Here is a 22,986-nt window from a genome sequence, read left to right as displayed (position 1 = left end):
ATGTCATAATAGCAGAATTCTCAGTTTCTATATTGTCAGTTTTCACAACAGAAGGGAAAACTACATACTTTGTAATTTGTTTACCACAGTCTCTTCTCTCATCCTATGATACCGGAATTATGGACAAATAGCATTATAGTGTCACCTACTGGAAGCAAACAAAAAACTCAAGACACCCCCATCAACCCTGGGCATAACCTCAGCCTCACCCAGTCCCTTCAGTTAGAGATACTTCCACAGCAAAGGTGAAAGGGGGTGGGGAGGGAATAAAAGAGATTGTATAAGAGTTAAAAGCAGATAATATACAGACAGCAGCAGCACATCCCCCAAGAGGGCAGAAGAGTCGAACTTAGGCTAGAAGATGACCATGATCCAACAATTGGTAGTTTTCCCTCATGGTACCTCTTACTCTTTTTCTCCTCTTATGACACACAAATGGGGGACAGACAGTGGATGGCTGAGGTGTGCACATGTAAGAACATTGACCTTTCTTAAGAAAATCCAAAACATGTTTTGAAGCAACCAAAACAGCTTAGTGACGTTCCTGAACTTGAACGAGGCTGAAAAGATCATCCAAGACTCCTCTGAACCAAGAACCGTGGGTGCCACAGAGTTACCAACAATCACAGCTGCCTTGTCCTGCCTGATTTTTTTCAGCAGCTTTTCAAGAAGCAGTGACACTCCAGCTCCATGCAAATGCATCATATAGGAGAGCCCAGGGTCTGGAAACAGAAAAAGGTAAAATTGGCTATGGTGCCAACTTTTGACAAATGGCCTTGAAAACTTGGGGGAGGCTCCATTCTCCTGGAGCCAAATGGCTGTGGCCAAGCAAGGGTACTGTTGCCCTCCAGATAAAGGGCCCTCAAGGAAAGCAGACCAGGTTTATCCAGATGGGATGCCTCCACCAGGAGCGAGGTCCTGCAGGTCCCCCCAGCAGCCGACATACTCCACTGTGATGCAGTTGTTCCAGTGAACGAGGATATGAGGATTGAGAACTAAGGATTCCAAAGCTATGAGATCCAAACGTACAGCCTGCAGTTCAAGGAGATTTATATTCAATGTGTGTTCCTCCAGTTAACAGAGGCTCGAAGTTAACAAAATGCCCAGGTGTGAGCCCCTTCTAAACCCAAGAGATTTGCATCAGTGACAATACAAATGGGGGCAGGGTGAACAGAAAGGAGAGCCACACAAACAGCTGCAGGTGTTGCACGTGATTCCAGGGAGGAATGAAGAGGGTTATCCTCCAAGGAAGAACAGGGAATCCCATCTGGATAGGAAGAAGGACTGCAGAGAGTAAAGGTGGAGCCCCACCCAGGAGATCCACACAGACTGCAACATGGCTCAACAATCAAAGGAGGCTCCAGGCCAGAACTGGGGAGGAGGATCTGACTGACGACAGACTGCTCAAAAGAGCGGAGTCTGTCCAGGGGAATGAAGGACTTTCCTAGTGAAGAACTCAGGACTGTATCCAGATGGGGAAGTTCCCAGGTGGGAAAGATTTCTCCTCCGTGATCTGGGCCACCTGAGGCAAGAGGTCCTGAGACTCTAGTAGACATGAGGCTGAAGGGGCTTGAGTAAGGTTATCAGGCATCTCAGGTGGAGGCGGCTCACATTTTCACCAATATCTGCAAATGACTTCCAACGATGGCAGGGCTGATGAGCTATGGACCTGGATGGACCTGGCCTGAGTGCAACCGGCTGCTCTGGGAAAGCAGCGGAAAGAAGTGTTTAAACAGCAGCCTCCTGGGCTCACGAAAGACCTGAATCCCACAGAACCAAGGGCTGACCTGTCATAGAATACCAAAGAGGATCCCTGCCAACACCTGAGCATGGGCTTTCAGCAAGGGATAACGGGGGGGCACATTCCCCGAGGACGGGGGGTGCTTCTTAGAATAATCTACATGCCTCATGGTAGCAGCATCTAGACAGTCAAAGAGATTAAGCCCTTTAAAAGGGGCATCTGGCCAGCTTTGACTTTACTCCCCCATCTGCATTCCACTCCCAACGCCAAATGTGTCTCTGACCCACAGTGGAAACTCTGCATGCAGGCAGCTTTACACAAAATGGAAGTGGCTTCTATAGACCAGGGGCAGTGAAGAAAGCCCATAGTTCTGGTGTCAGGGGAAAAGCAGAGCTTAGGCCCCGAAGCAAAATGAGCTGCAATATGCAGTCACTACTGCGAGCTTGTAAGCTGTACTAAGGGCCAAGTCCACCCCAAGTCTTGTCCATAGGGTGGACACATACCTCCATGAGAGAACAATTTAGAAGTGAGACATAAGGCCTATGCATCCACCCTAAGAATAGCTAACACTTCGTCTGGTTCCTCAGGTGAAACAGGGTAACATCTAGCCTTAGGGCGAGAGTCTTGGGTGCACAGGTCCACCCAGTTCCATTCCTTGGACGCAAGGTCCAGGATGGCCAAGTGGAAGGAAAAGAGAACCCCCTCTTCTGCGAAGAACCATGTATGCTTGAAAACAGTATCTTTGGGGGTTTCCAAACTGAGAATTCAGAGGATGAGAGAGTCTCCAGTCAGAGGACACTGGTATTAGCATCAGAACTAGGCTCAACCAAGGGGCTTGGAGGCCTGATCCCTCTCTCCTAAGCCCGAGTTTGCAGGACCAGAAATACATTTGGGAGGGAGGTCCCCAAAGACCCTTCAGAGGAGGGATGCCTACCAAGGGCTGGGGAGGGGAGCTGCCACTCCCACTTTAGAGGTGGGGGGCAGACTGGGCATACCATCCCTGAGTGGTGGCATTTATGAATAGTTGGCCCTAGATGCAACCCCCTTGAAGGGTGGTGCTTAACTGAACAGCAACTTGCTCTGCCTTCAACTCTCCATCTGAGAAACTGCTGCTGGCTTCTTACTTCTCTTTCTCCCCACCCCTCAATTCTGTCCCATTTTTTCTTTAAAGTCCCCACAAAAGAGAAAAAGGGAAAAGAGATGGCAGGAGAGCTGAAGCAAGGACTTCAGGCTTCCAAAGGAGGAAAGGCAAACTGATGGGACAGTGCTGAGGCTTTTATGTCCAGCGGCAGGATCTAGCAGTTCTTTGCATTCTTGCTTCCAGTTGGTGGCATTATGATGCTATTTGCTCCAGATTCCCACATCAGAGGGTGCGAGGACAAGGAGACATAAGAAAAAAGAAAGAAAGAATTTGAGAGCCTATTTTGAGGTTTATAGCAGAATAAGCGGAGTTGAAAACTCTTTTGACAGAGTTGCTGACCTTGACATTTAAAAACAGGTACATTTATCACATGTAAAGTTGAGATTTCAATATTTAAATAAAGATCCAAATTTTATAAAAAGAATGGGGATCACGACAAGCTAAAATTAAAGAGAAAATTTGTTTCCCTAGCCTATTATTAATTTTTTTTTGGGGTGTGTTAAGATTTCCTGCCAGGCCTTTATTTTGTATATGAGCTACAATATTCCATAAGACACAGTAAGAGACATTCAGCACAAAAAATAATCTAAAGTTTACTTTCCTCAACTAATGTCTCCTGTGCTGCCACTGCTAACCTGGAGCTGGCCACAAGAGTACGGGACTGTTTTTAAACTACTGGCGTAAGAGGGTAGTGTTTTTGCAAAGCCTATTGACCATCAGGGTCAAAGAAGTGACTTTACAAAACCGCACCACACTTAAACGGCACTTAACAGGATAGCCCCTTTGGCTGACACTAGTAGCCATGTCACCACCTTATGGATCATAGTGAGGAAACACAGTAGAGCAGGGGCTGGCTGCATGATTTTAGGAAGCTAGCAAAAGCAGGAACATATCAGGTAAGTTTTTGAGTCGTTTGTGTTGAATGCTCCCCCATCCTTTTCCTGCGGTATATGGGTATCATACATAATTTTTCCATTTGGCTCAATTAAAACAAGAACTAGATAAGCAAGCTACCTTTAAGGATTCTAAAATGGAGGACTAGACTAACAATGCAAACTGCCAAAGAAACACAGTAAACAAACACACATTATGCTGATTAAATGTTTCTACAGAAAGTGTTACAGAAATGCCCATCTCAATTATCTAAAAGATATTCTGAAATGCGATGTTTCTTTCAACACCATGTCACTCAGTTTTCCACCAAATATCCTTCCAAATGCAATTAGATTAATTGCCTGTGAAAGTCTCTTCTTGTAAGTGAAGGGTAGGAGTAGGAATACATTGTGGGAAAATGATAAGTGTACAATTTTAACCAAAGAAAGATTCAAAGGGAAGACGACAGACAGAAGTATTGCATCAATTTTAAATTTTTTTTAAAAAATCAATACGGCTTGACATTTTAAAAATATTTCTCACAATGTAAAAGAAATTTTACTGCGTCCAAAAATAAACTGAACAGAGCATAAAATTTGGATAGAGTTAAAACATCAGAACTGTATCAGTCATATAATGGTACAAATTAAATGCACCAATTAATGAATTACCTTGACATCTTCTAGAAGAATAAAGATATTTCTCTACCATGAGATAACAAATATTCATTCTAGGTGACCCGTCAATGTGTAGCTGCACAAAATGTTATACATGGATTAACTGTTAATTTACTAAACTAAAAAGATAACATTTCCAATTTATTCTTTTACTATTGTTTCAGAATAATGGGGCACACTTGGTATTGGGATTGGAAGGGAATCAAAAACATTAATTCATTTAAAAAAATCTTTTAGACACAGATTTTCACTTGATTTGGAACGAGTGCAAAAACTTATGCACATGAGTACCTTTACTTATTAAGTTGTCCAGTGGGATTACTAATGTAAGTAAAGTTACTCATGTATGACTGCAGGATAGGTCTTATTTTAATTCAGTGCTTCGCTGCTGAGTTCTCCAATACATTATTTAAAATTGGAAGGTAGCGTACCATCATCCCACCACCTATTCACGAATTCCACCATCCTACATCAGCTTTACAAGAAGAGGTACTAAGCTATTGTGAGGCATGCAGAATCTGAGCAGGATGAGTACAGGCTTAAAAGTTAATGAAAACAATTAAACATCTACTAAAATCACTGACTATTCAAGCCAATGTTTTGGCCAAAAACTTAAAACCGGATGACTGACTGAAATAAGAGTGTATTGCAGAATTGATACATCTGCTGAAAGATCTGCACTTGCATATGCAAGGTTGCAGAGCCATTCCTTTCCTTAGTAAATAAAAAAAGGAGTTACATTTCAGTCTCCCTTCATTTCTGTATATATTCTAGCTCTAGAGAAAACTCTTTTCTTTCCCTTTTTCTTGTTCCTCTGAAAGCTTAATATTGACAATAAATAAAAATTGCTCAAATTATGTATCTTCTTTTTATGATCTATGCATGGCCTACAGTTGGCTTACAGTTAGTGAAAGTCTATAAATGTTACCCTGCTTCAGTAGCTTCATTCTCGAAAATAAAGTAAACTAATCTGTTAACTTGCGTTTTCTGAGCTAAGGGGTGAGATTCCATGTTGCCTCTCCATGAGGCACAGCACAGAACTTGCAGCCCAGCACAGAGGGACCTATGCTGGCTTTAAATCATCTTTTTGCCCAACTGCTTCAGGGACTGGAGAGTTCTCCCCCGTTCCACCCCCAGGGGCTTATCTAAGCTACAGTACTTTTCCACAGGGCTCTTCTGAGCTGCAGCACTGCCCAGAATCTCCACAAGGCTCCAAGCTACAGCAACACTTCTACTCACAATACCAACCCGCCCATCCCCACAACTGGCATGATCCCACACCAGGGTTTGTGAGGGCCTCCTCTGAAGGCAGCCCGATGCACCTGAACTGAGTAATTCTGCCCTGAAAGGGATGCAGGGCTTTTTGAGACCCTGGATATCACCCTGGCCCTTTTAGACAGCATGAAGGGGATGGAGCTGAGTCAAATCATTCACCTTAAAAGTGAATTACAAATATTTATTATTGCCCATTGATATGCTTAGCTGCAAGACAACCTAGACGGCAAGCTAAACTGTAACTGATAGGTTAGGACAAGTTTTCTTGCAAGAAAACAAAACTGTAAGAATATTAACAGTACTCTTGCAAAAATCAAAAAGTGTTTACATCATCCGTGCACGGTTCTACCACCAGATTTGATCATAATAAATTACAAAAAATGTATGCCTCATAGTCTGGATTAAATTAACCAGCTGTATATCTAATGTGCAGTCAATTATAAATCTCTTTTTAATAAAAATTTAAAAAAGGCAGCATATTTAGATTGTGCAAATGCAGAGTACCAGCATTATTCCATAACAGACACCCACAGTGTAATATTTTTACTGTATACTGCCAGTGAGCATTGAACAAAAACAAGGAGTTACTTCTTATAAGTAATCCCCTGGTCATACTGAGCTTTTTCCTTTAATATCCATCTTGATAGTAGTTTCAGACTGCTTGTTCAATTGCTCTTCTGTAAAAGTGATGTAAGAATACACCAGGCTTCCAGCAATACTACAAAACACATTTTTAGATAAAAGAGAAATGATGCATATTAATATTAGAACTCCATGTAAAATACCACATAAGTACCATTCTACATACTCTAAATGTATTTTAAATGTGCATTCCTTCTCCAATTTACTAATTAACAGTCACCTAGAATCCAGGACAGATATTCTGAATTTTGATTCATTCCTACTATTATACCAAAATATTCATGGATCTCATTATGCAGATGTACCAAACACTAGGCCTGGTGGTACAGGAGTTGGGGTGGGCCTATAAATAACTGACCAGCCACAGAAATACAAATTTTTGATTATACTCTGCTGCGCTCCCCCCCCCCCCGGTTTTATATAGACTGCAAAAAGAAGTTAAATTGGTAAAATATGAGGAGTCTGAGCAAGGTGGTTGATTTAGCTAGCTGATTCTCTCACTGCCCCCTTGAAAATCAATCCTCTCCTCTCCATACACTTCATATTTTGTTCAATCTGATTTATAATCCATTTTCTCCAACCACTAAATATCTAGAGATTTTAATTTTATTATCACATGCTTCAGTGTTGTGAAGTTACCATTCAGAACATCATAAAGGAAAAAGGAATGTGTGTGTTCTATGCAGACCTAAAAACAAGAGTTTCTTTCGAGGTCATTTTATTTATTTAGGGTACCCCTTGACCTATGTCAGACCATAAAATACTGTATGCCCAAGTACATGAAAAAGCTTAAGTAACTTCATTCTCTCTTACTACCTTTAGTTACAAATTTAAAATTTGTAACTAAAAAGGTGGAAAAAGAGAATGGTCCAAATTTACAGGCTTATGTTAGCAGCACAACCTCTCCACCTTAAAATAGTTTGTTTTTAAATGAAACCAACAGCACTATTTGGAGACTTTATATAATTTGAGCTGTAAATATTCAGCCAGAGCATTAAAAAAAAAAAAAAAAAAACCACTTTAAAAAACCCCAAACAAACCAAGGATGCCTTTTAGATCAGTCAAATGTAGGTCTGGATTGTATCAACTTTCAGTTTATGTGCACTTAATACCAAACAACCCCTGATGTTCTCAGTGGTGCCTAGAACGAGCAGTGCATTCTGACTGGGTGTAGACGCATTTCTGAATGTTTTCAAAAGAGAACCAGGGAGGTATGTGTTTTTTTAAAATGGCTTTTGAAGATAACCATTTAAGTTGGTAGAACTGGAGACTGGGGGAAGGGGTTGTTTGTTTTAGGTATTTATCAGTTGAAAAGGTAAGGCTTTGGGTTTTGGGTTTTTTTAAATTAAACTTTGTTAAGTTATTTTCCCTTATGCGGTCTCAACACATGAACTCTACACAATTACATCGGGTTTGCTGTAGCAGATGATGATTAACGAACCAAGTAGTCCAATTACCTATCCTCATACAGTAGCTAGGACAGGATGCTTCTGAGAAAGGTATGAGACCTCATAAATGCCACAATATGTCAAGGAGGGACAATCTGTTCATTACTCCAGCTGATGATTTGCTTATGCTGTGAAGTAAAATGATCGATAAACATAATTTTCTTTAATCCTGATAGTTTAACTGAAGATTGTCATTTCATTCATATGTCCATCTATTTTAGGGTTTAGCACTGCTGCTCATCACTGTAGTATCTGAGCATCTTCCATGTAAAACAAATTAATAGCAGTAGCAAAGTCCCCAATGCACTTAATCAAGTCTCTGACACTTCTCCCTTCTGGGGCAAACACACTGTGCGGGGTAGGGTTTTTCAATGTATTAAATTTCTTCTTTTAGTTAGTAGGGGTTTATTGGGTGGAAGGGGGACATCAGTGTTGTGTCATTCTTATGGTGAAAAGGCTTTAGCGAAGGAAGGTTTTAGAGTATTTCCTAAAGATGGTCAGATTCTGGATTCACTTGACCTCTCTAAAAGACTCATTACAGTTGGTATGGCAACCCCTATTTTTTCATGGTGTTTGTGTGTCTTTCTCCTGTATTTTCCACTGCATGCATCTGATGAAGTGGGTTTTAGCCCATAAAAGCTTATGCTCAAATAAATGTGTTAGTCTCTAAGGTGCCACACATACTCCTCATTCTTTTTGTTCCAGAGTGGTATCCCCTCAGAGAACACTATATCCCCAGCTCTCACCTCCTAGGTCACAGCCTTTGTGATCTGCACTGTCCCAGAGGAGTGCCGCCGATTGAAATTTGGCTTTTGAAATTTTAAGACCAAAGGTTTAAACTGGCATTGGAAACTAATTAGGAGGCAGTGGAGGGATTTGAGCCTGGGCCTAATATGCTCACAGAGCAGCTGGTGCCCATGCATCATCTTCACATTCAGCTTCACATACAGCAAATCATAGTAAGCCCACTGGGAGATTGTTAATGCATGGATCTTGGCAGTCAGGGCCTTGTCTAGGGAGAAGGGACACCACCTTTTTAGGTAGCTCGAGGTAAAAAGAATGTTTAGATATTGATGCTACCTGTCACCCAAGCTTTGGAGTCCAAGAGAGTCCAGAGGTTTCGCAGCACTTTGATGAATGAGGGCTGTGTGCCATCAAAGAAAGGAGAAGACAATCACCCAGCTCAGAGCATTTCCTCCCCTTCCAACTATCACCACTTCGGTCTTGCCAGGGTCCAGCTCGACTCAGCTGCTCTGCATTCAAGCGCTGATTTCTTGTAGGTACTCTGACATTTTAGCAGTGTTGATGCTTTCATCCATTGAGAATGATGTATTTCAGTTTAGTTGACAGCTAGGCCCCCAGCATTTCCCCTCTCTCCCCACAAAATGGTCTCACATAGTTATTGGAGAGAAGTGGGGACAATATGAATCCCTATAGGACCCCAGAGATGAAGCCCTCCAGAAAGGCTAAGCAGTGACAGAGAAGAAGAATTGGAGCCACTGTAGTGGGGGGCCATCTACTCATGCTGTGTCATGCAGCTGTATCTTGTTGTCCAATGTGTCAAAGGCTGCAGAGAGATCCAGCAATGCAAGCACAGAGATCCTGCCCGTGTCCATGGCCATGAGGTATCATATTTTAATGCTACCAGCACTGCCACTGCTCTGTGCCCTATTTGTCAGGTATCCACTATGCTGGCTGATTCACATGCTGGAGCATGGTGATTGCTGATTTCTCAATTATTTTGCCATGGAATGGGAGGTTGGAGATAGGAGTGCAATTGGAGAGATCTTCAGGGTCAAGGGATGTTTTCTTGACAATTGGGTGAACTGTTCCTTTTCCCCCTCAAGGAGTTTGGTAGGTGACTTTTCTTCTCTGCAGGAGGCTCTGACTGCATCCATTAGTAGTGTGCATAATTCTTCATTGGCTTTTACCAGCCAGGAGGGGCATGGATCCGTTTCACAAGTTCTGGCTCTAATATTTTATAGGGCTTTTTGAGCTTCAGCATGTGTGATCAGGCCAGACTCAGTCAGGGTGGTGCAGCAGATAATACAGTCTAGTCAGGGATAGAGTTCTTTGTCCATTAGCTTCTTATGTATTCTGTTGATCTCACCAAAGTCAACAGCTCCTCTCAGCAGTCAATACTTGGGTCTGGTGTCTAAGCTATGCAATCAGGTTCGACTAGCCTGTTCCCAAGTTAAAACAGCTCTGTGGAGAAGGCTTGCTTTTGCCTCCTTTATTGCAGTGGTGTAGTCCTGTAAGACCTGGATGAAGTGGTGATTAGACCAGCAGAGTGGTACGTTGGTGATGCCTCCAATATCTACATGTACACTGAAGGTAGGATCTAACCTATGTCGAGCTGGACAGGGAATCTGGAGTACCATGCTTGGCAGTAGCTCTGTTAGTTCCTTCCAGAAGCTGATTGGCTTTCCATCTGGAGGGCAGTACATGACTACGAGTCCTAGATTCCTCTTGTCCTTCACCTCCCAGATCCTATGGATGCACCTGAAAGATTTAGTTTCTGGGGTGGAATGTTTCTGAATCAGAGCTAGGGTACAAATAGGACTGCTACTCTGTGTCCTCTTTTTTGCTGGAGCATTCTGGAGTTTGTCTGGGCTTGTGGCTGGAGGACTAGCTGTGCTAGGGCCAGGTTGGAGGCAGCACTGACCCATAGCCTTGTTTGCATCACTAGAAAGACAAGCGCTTCATCCAAAACAAGATTATGGCCAGAGCTGATTCTGACTGATGACCTTGCATCCAGCAGCAGGAACTTCAGTTATTTTGGTCTTCTCCTCTGTTTAATGATGTTACCAATTGAGCAATTGGCTTCAGGCGCCTCACTTTTGGATTTATGATTTACCAATTCCTCTTTGAAACTTACAACATCCCTTAGTAATTAGTATAGCAAATAATTTGCTTTTTAAGTTTCAAATGTATACAAATCCTTGAAACAGCTTGAGGGTGACCTGGTATTACTTTACACAGCCTAAAGTTCACCCTCCTACATGTGTTTAGAACAGCAACCAGCATTTCATGTAAAAATAAGATGCTAGGAAGAAAATATGCTTTTATTTTTATAAAAGATACATCCATAGCAGTCATCCTGAATACACACACACACACACGCTTCTACGAAAGGTTTTATCCCCTTAAAACCCTGCATTTTCCTCTTCCTTTACCGCCAAACAAATCTGTTACCAAAAATGATGGAACATTAAGCGGATGATACCAAAAAAAAAAAAAAACTTAACTAAAAGCTATGACAAGAGCATGATCCTGCAAGCAATTAGGCACATACTTAATTTTATGCACATAAATCCCTTGATATCAATAGGACAACTCACATCCATAACTGTTTTCAGGATCCAGACTTAACTACTTCCTACTTAATAGCTTTGTAGTGGATTCCTCCCACCAGAATTCAAAAAAGTGCAGTTCTATTTTGGAAACTGATCCTATTTGGATGGTTCAATACTACTTTCAGTAATTTAATAGCAAGTTGCTCAATTTACAAGTTATTCTGAAGAGCATTACATACATTCAAGACAAGTCTTCAGTTTTCTTACCTGATATTTAACCCAATGAAGTTTGTCCATGTGAAAATATAGTCTCCTCCAAAAAACATTCCGATATAGGTTATTAATATATTCTGGAAAGGAGGAAAAAAAAGATTAAAAATTCTAAGCAAAATGTGTAAAACAGCTGTTTATGTATATTCCACTGGCATAAACAGGATGTTGAAACAAATAGAAGAGAGTCAGAAGAGATAACTGTGTGAAAGATACTGACATCTGTATTTATAATACTGACTTGAAAGTTACCATATCAGGGCTACTGGAAATATTAAAATATTCAAGCTTTAATTTTTTTTCTTTGTCTTACTGTTTTTCCTTCATATTGCCCTACTGAGCCCCAAAAATGTTCTCTCCCACCTGCAAAACACAGGCTGCAACATGGGGGGGGGGGGAACGCTTCTGCTAGACAACCTTACAACAATGTACCTAGAGCATTGAATTCATCAGAAAGCCAGCTGTTCTCTCGCTCTGCCTCTCTTCCTTATCTGCAAGTAGGCAGATGCTGACATGTACAAAAATCCTTACCCTTAAAAAGTTATGTATTTCCAAAACTACATATAGATTCATAGACTCTAGGACTGGAAGGGACCTCGAGAGGTCATCGAGTCCAGTCCCCTGCCCTCATGGCAGGACCAAATATTGTCTAGACCATCTCTAATAGACATTTATCTAACCTACTCTGAAATATCTCCAGAGATGGAGATTCCACAACTTCCCTAGGCAATCTATTCCAGTGTTTAATTACCCTGACAGTTAGAAACTTTTTCCTAATGTCCAACCTAAATCTCCCTTGCTGCAGTTTAAGCCCATTGCTTCTTGTTCTATCATTGGAGGCTAAGGTGAACAAGTTCTCTCCCTCCTCCTGATGACACCCTTTTAGATACCTGAAAACTGCTATCATGTCCCCTCTCAGTCTTCTCTTTTCCAAACTAAACAAACCCAATTCCTTCAGCCTTCCTTCATAGGTCATGTTCTCAAGACATTCTTGTTGCTCTTCTCTGGACCCTCTCCAATTTCTCCACATCTTTCTTGAAATGCGGTGCCCAGAACTGAACACAATACTCCAGCTGAGGCCTGACCAGCGCAGAGTAAAGCGGAAGAATGACTTCTCGTGTCTTGTTTACAACACACCTGTTAATGCATCCCAGAATCACGTTTGCTTTTTTTGCAACAGTATCACACTGTTGACTCATATTAAGCTTGTGGTCTACTATGACCCCTAGATCTCTTTCAGCCATACTCCTTCCTAGACAGTCTCTTCCCATTCTGTATGTGTGAAACTGATTGTTCCTTCCTAAGTGGAGCACTTTGCATTTATCTTTATTGAACTTCATCCTGTTTACCTCAGACCATTTCTCCAATTTGTCCAGATCATTTGAATTTTGACCCTGTCCTCCAAAGCAGTTGCAATCCCTCCCAGTTTGGTATCGTCCGCAAACTTAATAAGCGTACTTTCTATGCCAACATCTAAATCGTTGATGAAGATATTGAACAGAACCGGTCCCAAAACAGACCCCTGCGGAACCCCACTTGTTATACCTTTCCAGCAGGATTGGGAGCCATTAACAACTACTCTCTGAGTACGGTTATCCAGCTAGTTATGCACCCACCTTATAGTAGCCCCATCTAAATTGTACTTTCCTAGTTTATCTATAAGAATATCATGCGAGACCGTATCAAATGCCTTACTAAAGTCTAGGTATATCACATCCACCGCTTCTCCCTTATCCACAAGGCTCGTTATCCTATCAAAGAACACTATCAGATTAGTTTGACACGATTTGTTCTTTACAAATCCATGCTGGCTATTCCCTATCACCTTACCACCTTCCAAGTGTTTGCAGATGATTTCTTTAATTACCTGCTCCATTATCTTCCCTGGCACAGAAGTTAAACTAACTGGTCTGTAGTTTCCTGGGTTGTTTTTATTTCCCTTTTTATAGATGGGCACTATATTTGCCCCCTTCCAGTCTTCTGGAATCTCCCCCATCTCCCATGATTTCCCAAAGACAATAGCTAGAGGCTCAGATATCTCTTCTATTAACTCCTTGAGTATTCTAGGATGCATTTCATCAGGCCCTGGTGACTTGCAGGCATCTAACTTTTCTATACAGCTGGCAGCCCTAATTCTAGGCCTAATGGCTTCAACAGCAGCTTTTTAGTTCTGATATGTTTTTATTTATGTATTTATTTTTCCTCAGGCATCACTGGTTTTGTTAAAGACTTCATTTAGATCTCCAGTCATGCTCAGTATCCTCAGCTTTCAACCACACAACCATCCACAGGGCTTCTACAGTAGGACTCCACAGGAGCTTAATCTCAGTGCAAGAGGCAAAAGACATTCAAGAATTTACCCAGCAGAGATCCATATACAGATGCTGTCGGCTACAGATCACTACTGAAAACTCGTATCAATGAATGTAAAGGAGCCCAGACAGACATGGGAGGGCTCCTGGAGATCATCAGCCCTAAAGGGAAGTTCTGCTCTGGAAAGGGAAACCACATAGAAGCCTCTGTATCTTTTCTCTCTATGTATTCCTTGTCTATCCTCTGACCTCTTAACCATGCCATGCCAAGCCAAGACACTGGAAGGGTGAGCTGGATTCTGTGGTGGCTCACAAAGCAATGGAATAGTTAACTAATTTCAGGACCAAATCCTATCTTCAATTACACCTGTGCTAACTTATTAGATACAATGGGGTTGCACAGATTTAAATGAGGACAGAATCTTGCCTGCAGAATGTCTTAGAGGTGGTGATATGCCAGAAAGAACAAGTGAAACCTAATAATGTCAATCTATTTACGCAGACTGACTGATTCAACCTATGAATTAGAGGATCTGAAAGGTCTTTCTAATTCCAAATTATAATTCACTGCAATCCTAAACACAGTAATTTCATAATTTCAGTTATATCATACAGTATTATGGTTGGTTTCCAATTGCATAAACATAAGCAAAGTATTATGATTGCAGAAGTGAACTGGGGGAGTGCATGGAAGGAGAAGCAGGGAGTTCATGCGTGGGTTTGTTCAAGTCTGTGTGTTTTTCTGGGATACCATGATCTACATATGTTATTCCAGTACAAAAAGTACATAGCTCCAACGCCTATAGCACTGGCATTCAGAAGCAGATTGGTTTCACACACTATTGGCCACAGCACTATAGTATATGTACATGGCTGCCCTATACCTATGCCATAAGGAAAACATACAGTGAAGTCTGAAATCAAATAGAAGAGACCTACAGCAATGTCAAGTTGTCAGTGTAATGCACTGAAGTCTCCAGACTTAACTTTAAGGGAAATGTGTAGTTGGAAAAACATTTTATAGAAGTTATTGGTTACTTTCCATTTAAAGGTGAAAATTCTTAAGGGGTTAAGATAGTATAGGCTTCTTTTTTATGTTCATTTGCAAATGTGTGTCTCTAAATGCAAGCATCGGAAGCAAAACTTCCTGATATTATGTGAATAGTAAGATGTTTTATCTACTAATATAGAATCAAGAGACCTTGCTACATCTGGTTAATATAAAAAGTTATTGGAGTATAAAATATCTGTATTTATTGAGGAACTAGCTAGCTATTTGACATGTTTACTCCTTATTAAAGAATCACCTCTGCATGTATAGTTAAGGGAAAAATTTAATTTATCTGGTTACATTTAAGTTGAAAGACCCTCTTTAGGAATCATGAAAACAGCCGTGTTTGGACTCATTTGAAACTATTTCAACTTCTATTAAACCCTCATGGAATTAAAGGGATATCTCAGAAAGTCAACCGAATAAAAGAAAGGTATTAAAAAACTTTAAAAGACACTTTGAGAATTTCCCACCACAAAGATAAAAGCAATAACCACAAAGTTGAAGAATTACAACCCCGCTGCACATGCATGAGTAGATGTCATATTCACAAGTGGAATATGTTGCCAGGCCCATCCCATGAAGACATTGAGCAAGTGAAAGGTGACAGGAGCTGATATTTGAATCCAGCCAAGCCCCTGAAAGAGGTGAGCCTTCCACCTTCCATCAGACTACAGAAAGAAAACAGACTTGGACACTGGATACTTCAGTTCTCAGCTCAGCCTGTTCACCTCATACCTTCAAATCAATAGCTCTGCAAACAAACTGCAGCAGCAATAAGATAGCTGAGATGACAAACAAGCCAAAAACAGCATGAAAAAGGAAGCAACCCTCCAGTCTAGCATTGCTTCTGCAACCTGATAACTTCACCAAGACTTTTAACACTGTTGACAAGAAGTTTGCAAAAGCACTGCCAACAAATTAGTTGTAAATTATTCTCATAAAGATCTTACTGGAGTATTGAAATGCTATTGTAAGTATAGTACTAACAGTTTAAACCTGCTAAACGGCAGCTTGTTTAGGCTATGCACTCCTGAAGAGCCGACATAAGCTAACCTTGATAAACTGAAGTAGTGGAATTTAATTTGAATGTAAAAATGAGCAACAAAAATGATTACAGGTCTAGCAACCCTAAAAAAAGGGGGGGGGGGTTAGTCTAGAGAAGAGAAAACTGAGGGGAACATAACAGCCTTCATGGACGTAAAAGGTTGTTATAAAGAGGAGGGCGATAAATAGTTTTCCTTAACCACTGAGGACAGGACAAGTAGTAATGGGCTTAAATTGCAGCAAGGTAAACTCAAGTTAGACATTAGGAAAAACTTACTAACTGTCAGGGTAATTAAGCACTGGAATAAATTATCTAGGAAGGATGTGGAATCTCCATCACTGGAGGTTTTTAAGAACGTTAGACAAACACCTGTCAGCAATGGTGCAGATAACACCTTAGTCTTGCCTCAGTGCAGGGGATTGAACTAGATGACCTATCAAGGTCCCTTCCAGTCCTGCATTTCTATGATTCCTATGCTTAAATTTCAGTAAATTGCCAGCCTCATAACCTCTCCTTAAAGTGCTTTGGTGTGTTAAACATTACTATTTTAAATTAGTAATTTTTGAATGACTTCTTTTAAGTAAACAAGTTACATATTTTCTCCAGATTCATAGGATATAGCTAAGACCACTTACCTCTGCCCATTTGTAAATTGTTTAGGTTAGGAATGATAACCAAACAGGATTCACCAACCCTTAAATGAAATTCCTTTACCCGGGTAAAACTATGCTAGTTATCTATGCTCCACTGAGATAGAACTCATTACTGAATTGCAGAATAATACACTTTGGTCTTAATTTATCTAGGGAACAACATCCCCAGAAGCCCAGACTCATTCTCGATGGTGTAATCTCTCCATAACAGAGAAGTACAGAAGAGATTGTGACTGAAATAGCCATTGGTTATAGCTCACGGGTTTCTTTCCTTTCTTTTATTAATGTTATTCATAATTCGTAAGTGTGAATATTTTGCTAGGCTTTAGTTATGGTCCCCCACAACACATAGTAAGAACCACAAGTGAGTAAATGAGAGGTCACATCCTTGAATTGGCACTGAGAGAGACAATCATGGAGATTTGGCTTACTGCTCTTGATTTCTCTAGACTAATTTTATCCTGCAAGTTACTAAGAATTCCTACTTAGCTCTCTGTACCCCTTCCAATCATACAAAAGCCTTTGAGAATATAAACATTTATGCTGCTTTTGTAAGCATCATACAGGCACTGTTGTAACACAGGAAATGGAAACTTAATAAACTTGACAAATATTTAAGAGATTTATGCAATTTACCTTAATACAGCCAACTATTGTAGTTGTAAGAGCAGAATTATACTGAGTGCAAAGAACTGTGGAGTACATCAAAATAAACCTGCAGCAAAAAAAAAAACAAAAAAACCCACAACATTCAGCTTTTCATCATTTGAGGGTGCATTTGTTATACTAAAATGCCATCTCACGCCCTGCTCTTAATTATATGCCATACTACAGAGTTTCCAAAACTACTTGCTTGAAGAGACCTGTATAATTCACTATGGAGTAATGTTATCTGTCAAAATACACAGCAATAGTGTCCCCAACACCATCATGTACACTATATACTATATTGCATTGTACAGGAGGACCTCACTAACTCGCATTAAGAGGGCAACCCTTTTGTGATCACTAAATTTTGGAAATTAGTGAGTGAACAAATAGACCAGAAAACCTAAGTATACTACAGCACAAATTCTACAGGTAGTTTAGTTTGACAGGTATTATTTAGTTTTATTTATAAGAAGTTATGTTTGTAAGTGTCAAACTATATTTTAAAGAAGTAATGAAACCTTAGTAATGACTTCATTACCACATTCCATTGTTTAAGTCTTACTAAGAAGCGGGCCAAAACCACTGGAGTTCGTGGAATCAAGTTCGTAGATTAGCAAAGTGAGAGTTGATAAGACTCTACTAGTTTGAGTAAAAGGAAATAGTAAAAAATATGCCATTGCTCATAAAAACAGCTAGATTTAAGAAAATAAAAAACATTACGGGTATGCAGTCTCTCCAAAAATCAGAATCTACAGTAGCATCTAAATTTCTAACTCATGAGACAGCCTTTTAAGGAATAATCTTTCTCCAAACTGTTTTCTGCCACCACTGAAATTGGACTTTCTACTGATTAGTATGTTAACAGCAGAACTTCTCTGCAAAGATTATTCTCTCCACAATTAACATTAATGGGAGTTTTATGTGCCTATTGACTACAGAGCAGGCCCTCATAGTAAGGCACTTCCTTAGTATCTATTGGTGGGGATACAGTAGATACTACTTGGAGGAAACACCACTAAAATTAAAGTAAATCCTTACCCCATTACACATGAGAGTGTAAACTGTATAACGAAGAGTGTATCTGCCCAGCCTTTATATTCCATTGCCTGAAACAAACAAATCCAATCTTAAAAATGAAAAAATGTTCCAAAGTAGACTTTAAACCTTTAACATTTTGCGGCAGTTAATGTGAAAACCAGAAGTGAGCACTAAAGGATCATGGCCATAAGGAGGTCATTCACCAATGCTATTACAGCCTTTGAATACAGCAACTTAGTGTGAATCCAGATTCTAGAATCACGGGAGGAACGTAAGGCTAAAAGGGACCTTGAGAGGTCACTGAGGCCAGCCCTCTGCACTGTGGCAGGACCAGGAAACATAGACCATCCCTGTATGCAGTGTAGTTGTAGCTGTGTTGGTCACAGGATATTAGAGAGACAATGTGAGTGAGGTAGTATCTTTTACTGGACCAACTTCTGTTTGTGAAAGAAAAGATGTCGAGCTTACACATAGCTCTTCTTCAGGTCAGTCAGCCCAGACCTGAAGAGAAGCTCTGTATATGATCGACAGCTTGACTCTCTCACCAACAGAAGTTGGTCCGGTAAAAGATATTACCTCACCCATCCTGTCTCATTTAGACCATCCCTGATAGGTGTTTTTAAAAACCTCCAAGGATGCTGATTGAACACCCTTCCTTGAAAGCCTATTCAAGAGAGTTAACCTACCTATATAGTTAGAAAGTATTTCCTAGCATCTAACATAAATCTCCCATGCTGCAGACTAAGCCAAATACTTTTTGTCCTATTTTCTGTGGACATGGAGAACAATTGACTGGTACTCTTTATAGCAGATCTTAACATATTTCAAGACTTATCAGGTCCCCAACCTCCGGCCTGCCTTCTATCAAGACTAAACATGTCTATTTTTTTCTATCTTTCCTCACAGGTCAGGTTTTCTAATGCTTTTATCATTTTTATTGCTCTCCTCTGGACTCTCCAATTTGTGCACATCTTTCCTAAAGTGTGGTGCCCAGAATTGGACATTGTATTCCAGCTGGGGCCTCACCAGTACCAACCAGAATTGGACAATTACGTCTCCTGTCTTACATATGACATGCCTGTTAATACACTCCAGATTAGCAGCCTTTTTTTTTTTACAGCTGCTTTATGATTTGATTCTTAATTTGTAATCCACTATAACCCCCAAATTCTTTTCAGCAGCACTATCATCTAGTCAGTTATTCCTCATTTTGCAGTTGTACATTTCATATTTCCTTCCTAAGTGAAACGCTTTGCACTTATCTTCACTTAATTTCATCTTGTTGGATTCAGACCAACTTTCCAATTTGTCAAGATTATCAATTCTAATCCTGTCCTCCAAAGTGCTTACAAGGCCTCCCAGCTTCGTGTCACCTGCAAATTTCATTTAGCACACTCTATATTCCATTATCCAAGCCATTAATAAAACTCATAGTACTAGACCTAGGACTGTCCCCTATGAGATTCCACTAGATAAACTACAGGGTGTCACATCAAACCATTTATAACTACTCTATGAGAACGGTCTTTCAACCCGTTGTGCATGCACCCTACAGTAAATTCATCCAGGCCTCATTTCCCTACTTTGCTTTGAGAATGTCATGTGGGACTGTGTCAAAAGCCTTACTAAAATCAAGATATCACATCTATAGCTTCCTCCCTATCCAGTAGGCCAGTAATCCTGCCAAAGGAAGAAATTATGTTGGTTTGGCATAATTTGTTCTTGATGTCAGATCTGTGACGTATTCAAGATACCAGCAGAGGATAGACGCTGTTGGACTCTCACTCTTCTCTTTCCTCTCCCCAATGAGTCTACACTGGAAAAGGAGGCAGGCAGTAGTATCCAGCCTTAGCTTCTCGCAATTGCAGACACAGTTTGTTTCTGTCATCCATTTACAGCAATATTCAGCGTAAATAGTGAATGTGGGGGACGTTTGTGAAATAGTGGAAGTGGGGTTAGTGTGCAGTTTAGAAATGATTGCTACCACAGATGCAGCTCCAATGTGAGCAATAAAATATAGATTTTTTTTAAAAAAATAAGTCTAACACTGACGGCGCTAAGCACCCGTTGGCTTGTCTATAAAACTGGTGCCACTTGTAAAAGTCAAGGTGTTTAACAAAACCTGTTTAAATAAAAATAATTTAAAAAAACAATGCAAAATCTGCATTAAAACAAGGCTGCAGTTTAGAGAATTGCGAGTTAATTTTTTTAATGATACAAAGCTTCATGCACAATTAATTGTTCCACAGAATTGTGTTTTAGCCTTTTAGTTCTCCAGCTGTGTCAAAGTTCTTTGCAAAGTAGTTCAGGGGTTCTGAAGCCAAAAGAGCAGCTCAACTACAGATCACATCACCTTGGATATTAAAATCTAATACATACAAAGGCAATTTTAAAGTGTGTGATTGAATAAATTATCAGAAACAGTATTTTGAATGCTGTTTTAGAACAGGGGTTCTCAAACTTCATTGCACCGCAACCCCCTTCTGATTAAAAAAATTACTACACGACACCAGGAGGGGGGACCAAAGCCTGAGCACGGGGGAGGGCAAAGCCTGAGCTCCACCACCCCTGCGCAGGGTGGACCAAAGCCAAAGGGCTTCAGTCCCACGCAGGGAGCCTGTAACCTGAGCCTCGATGCCCAGGGCTGAAGCCCTCAGGCCTCAGCTTTGGCCTCGGGTGGTGGGTTCGGGTTAGGCTGCAGCAAGTCTAAGCCTGGTGACCCCATTAAAATGGGACATGACAAACTTTGGGGTTCCAAACTACAATTTGAGAACCGCTGTTTTAAAAAGTTTTTGTAAAAATTAACAAAGTTTCAGTTCTTTACTGGTGCCAAGCGTACCTCTAACCTGTAATAAAAGATCCATAGCAGGGCTGTGGTTGGCCATCAGCTGACTCACGCTCATTGGCTAAAAATAGCTGTGTAGACATTCATGCTCCCCTTCATGGGGTCCCAGAGACTGGATTCCAGCCTGACCATCCACACAGCACTTTTACACCTATAAAGCCACCCAGTGAGCCCAAGTCAGCTGACATGGATCAGCTACAGGTGTTTAACTGCAGCGTAGACATACCCTGGGAGAGTAACAACCTGTTATTCAAACGCAGTTGCTAATACTGCTATTGGGATTTGAGGTCCATCAATTTCTAAATGATTTACATTTAGAACAGGCAAACAGTTACTAATGCCAATCCACAGCAGATGCTGTCAACTGGCTAATCAAACCCCAGTCGTAGTATTATGAATGGCTTTGAGAATGAGTTATTTGTCTCACAGTGGTATAATGTCTATTCCACTTTATACCTGAAGATTACTGTAACACATATACTACATCTATAAACACACACGCACTCCGTGTGTGTGCGCGCCAGATTATAAATACATACATGCTTTTAAAAACACCTATGCTACACAATAATTAGACTTGGCAGAACTAGATTTTTTTTTAAACTAATTTCTATGGATAATAAATAAAAAAGCTTAAAATAAATATCAGTCAAAATTATGTGTTAAGCATTTTTTCCCTATTTTCATCTATTTAAATGTTCACAGTTGTGGGAAATTATGGGGGGGTGACAATTATTTAATGACAGTAGACAGACTCAGAATGTTAAAGCATTATACACATTAAAACACGAAGTGTCACCACATATCAAAATATAAAGTAAATATGCTTAATTCAAACTCTAAAAATTCTCAAGCAACATTTTTATTACTTTTCCTATCTAAACGTCAATGCTCATCCATGGAAATATTTTTTCATCAGTTCGTATGTGTACTCTGAAATTGACATTTACCAATAAAAATCTAATCCCTCCAAACCAAACAATACACTAATGCCACAAAAATCTGTTTGTTCCACATAGCCAACTATTGCAAGGTAGAAAATACTGAAGACAAAATACAGTTTTTATTGTGTTCTACAATAAAAGTAGAGAGGTTAATAAAGTAAACTATGATGCTTTCATATTAGAAGTAGGTGTGCAATTTGGCACCTGTACCATTCTCTGTAATGAAAGGTGCTGTGAACATTAGTTTACAGAAAAATCCAAGCAGCACAGAGTTTAACTTCATATGGGACCCTTTGTTTGTTGTTATTTTTAGCTCCATTAATACCTGTGCCACCTTCAAACACCATGCTGAACGATGAAAAAAAAAAAAAGCAGAAGATACCTTAATGAAACAGACAAAGACTACTAAACAACCAACAATGGGACCAGCAGAAAGTTGGAGGAGTGAGAAAGACAGGTGTGCTTAGGGGGTGAGTGGGGAGGAACATGGGAGGGAAGAGAAAAGGAAATAATTCCTGGTGCTTCACTTCCTGACCCAGTAGGTGAATTTCATGCTGTAGAGCAGCGATACTCGGACTGAGGCTCACAAGCCACAAGTCTCCTGAGGCTCTTTGCAACACATGATGTTAAAAACACTGATTTAATTAATTTAAGTTATTAACCAGTCAGGATGCTTCTACTATTTTATTAACCAATGAAGTTTTCAGCTTCCACTAAGTTCTTAACTTATTTTGCTGTGATAAAATTTGTGTGTGTGTGTGTGTGTGTATGTGTAAGTAGTCTAGTGAATGAAACAATGAATTCACACTACTATGGCTCTTTTGGGTAATGCTGATTGCTAACTGGGTTAAGTATCCCTGCTGCCCAGAATATGTCTCATGTCATTCCAACAGCAATCAGTCCAGCTGATTAAGGAACCCTATTCATTCAAAGGGAAGATTACTAGAACACAGGAAGGAGATTTAAATATTGCTAACAATCTCACAGCTGTAACAGTTCTGAGGTATTCTCCTTGGAATGAACAGGAACTGCATCTTGCTGTTATCTTGTATCACTAGAGGCCATAAAATACTAGGAGATA

General features: G+C 40.3%; 1 protein-coding gene across 1 annotated transcript in view; it reads right to left on the bottom strand.

The window, feature by feature from the left end:
* Positions 1 to 653: 653 nt before the first annotated feature.
* The window catches only part of SLC35D1 (solute carrier family 35 member D1), a 34,172-nt gene continuing 11,839 nt past the window's right edge, over positions 654 to 22,986 (bottom strand). Inside the window, exons 9-12 of the mRNA XM_030572429.1 lie at positions 18,117 to 18,184; positions 17,064 to 17,142; positions 11,361 to 11,443; positions 654 to 6,425 (exon numbers count right to left, since the gene is read on the bottom strand). Coding sequence (XP_030428289.1) covers positions 6,317 to 6,425; positions 11,361 to 11,443; positions 17,064 to 17,142; positions 18,117 to 18,184 — 339 coding nt within the window. The 3' untranslated portion in view covers positions 654 to 6,316. The remainder of the gene's footprint in view (positions 6,426 to 11,360; positions 11,444 to 17,063; positions 17,143 to 18,116; positions 18,185 to 22,986) is intronic.

This window comes from Gopherus evgoodei, chromosome 8 (assembly GCF_007399415.2).
Source record: "Gopherus evgoodei ecotype Sinaloan lineage chromosome 8, rGopEvg1_v1.p, whole genome shotgun sequence".
NCBI classification, from domain to species: domain Eukaryota; kingdom Metazoa; phylum Chordata; order Testudines; family Testudinidae; genus Gopherus; species Gopherus evgoodei.
The sequence above is the reverse complement of the archived record's forward strand: the minus strand, read 5'-3'. Positions and strand labels throughout refer to the sequence as shown.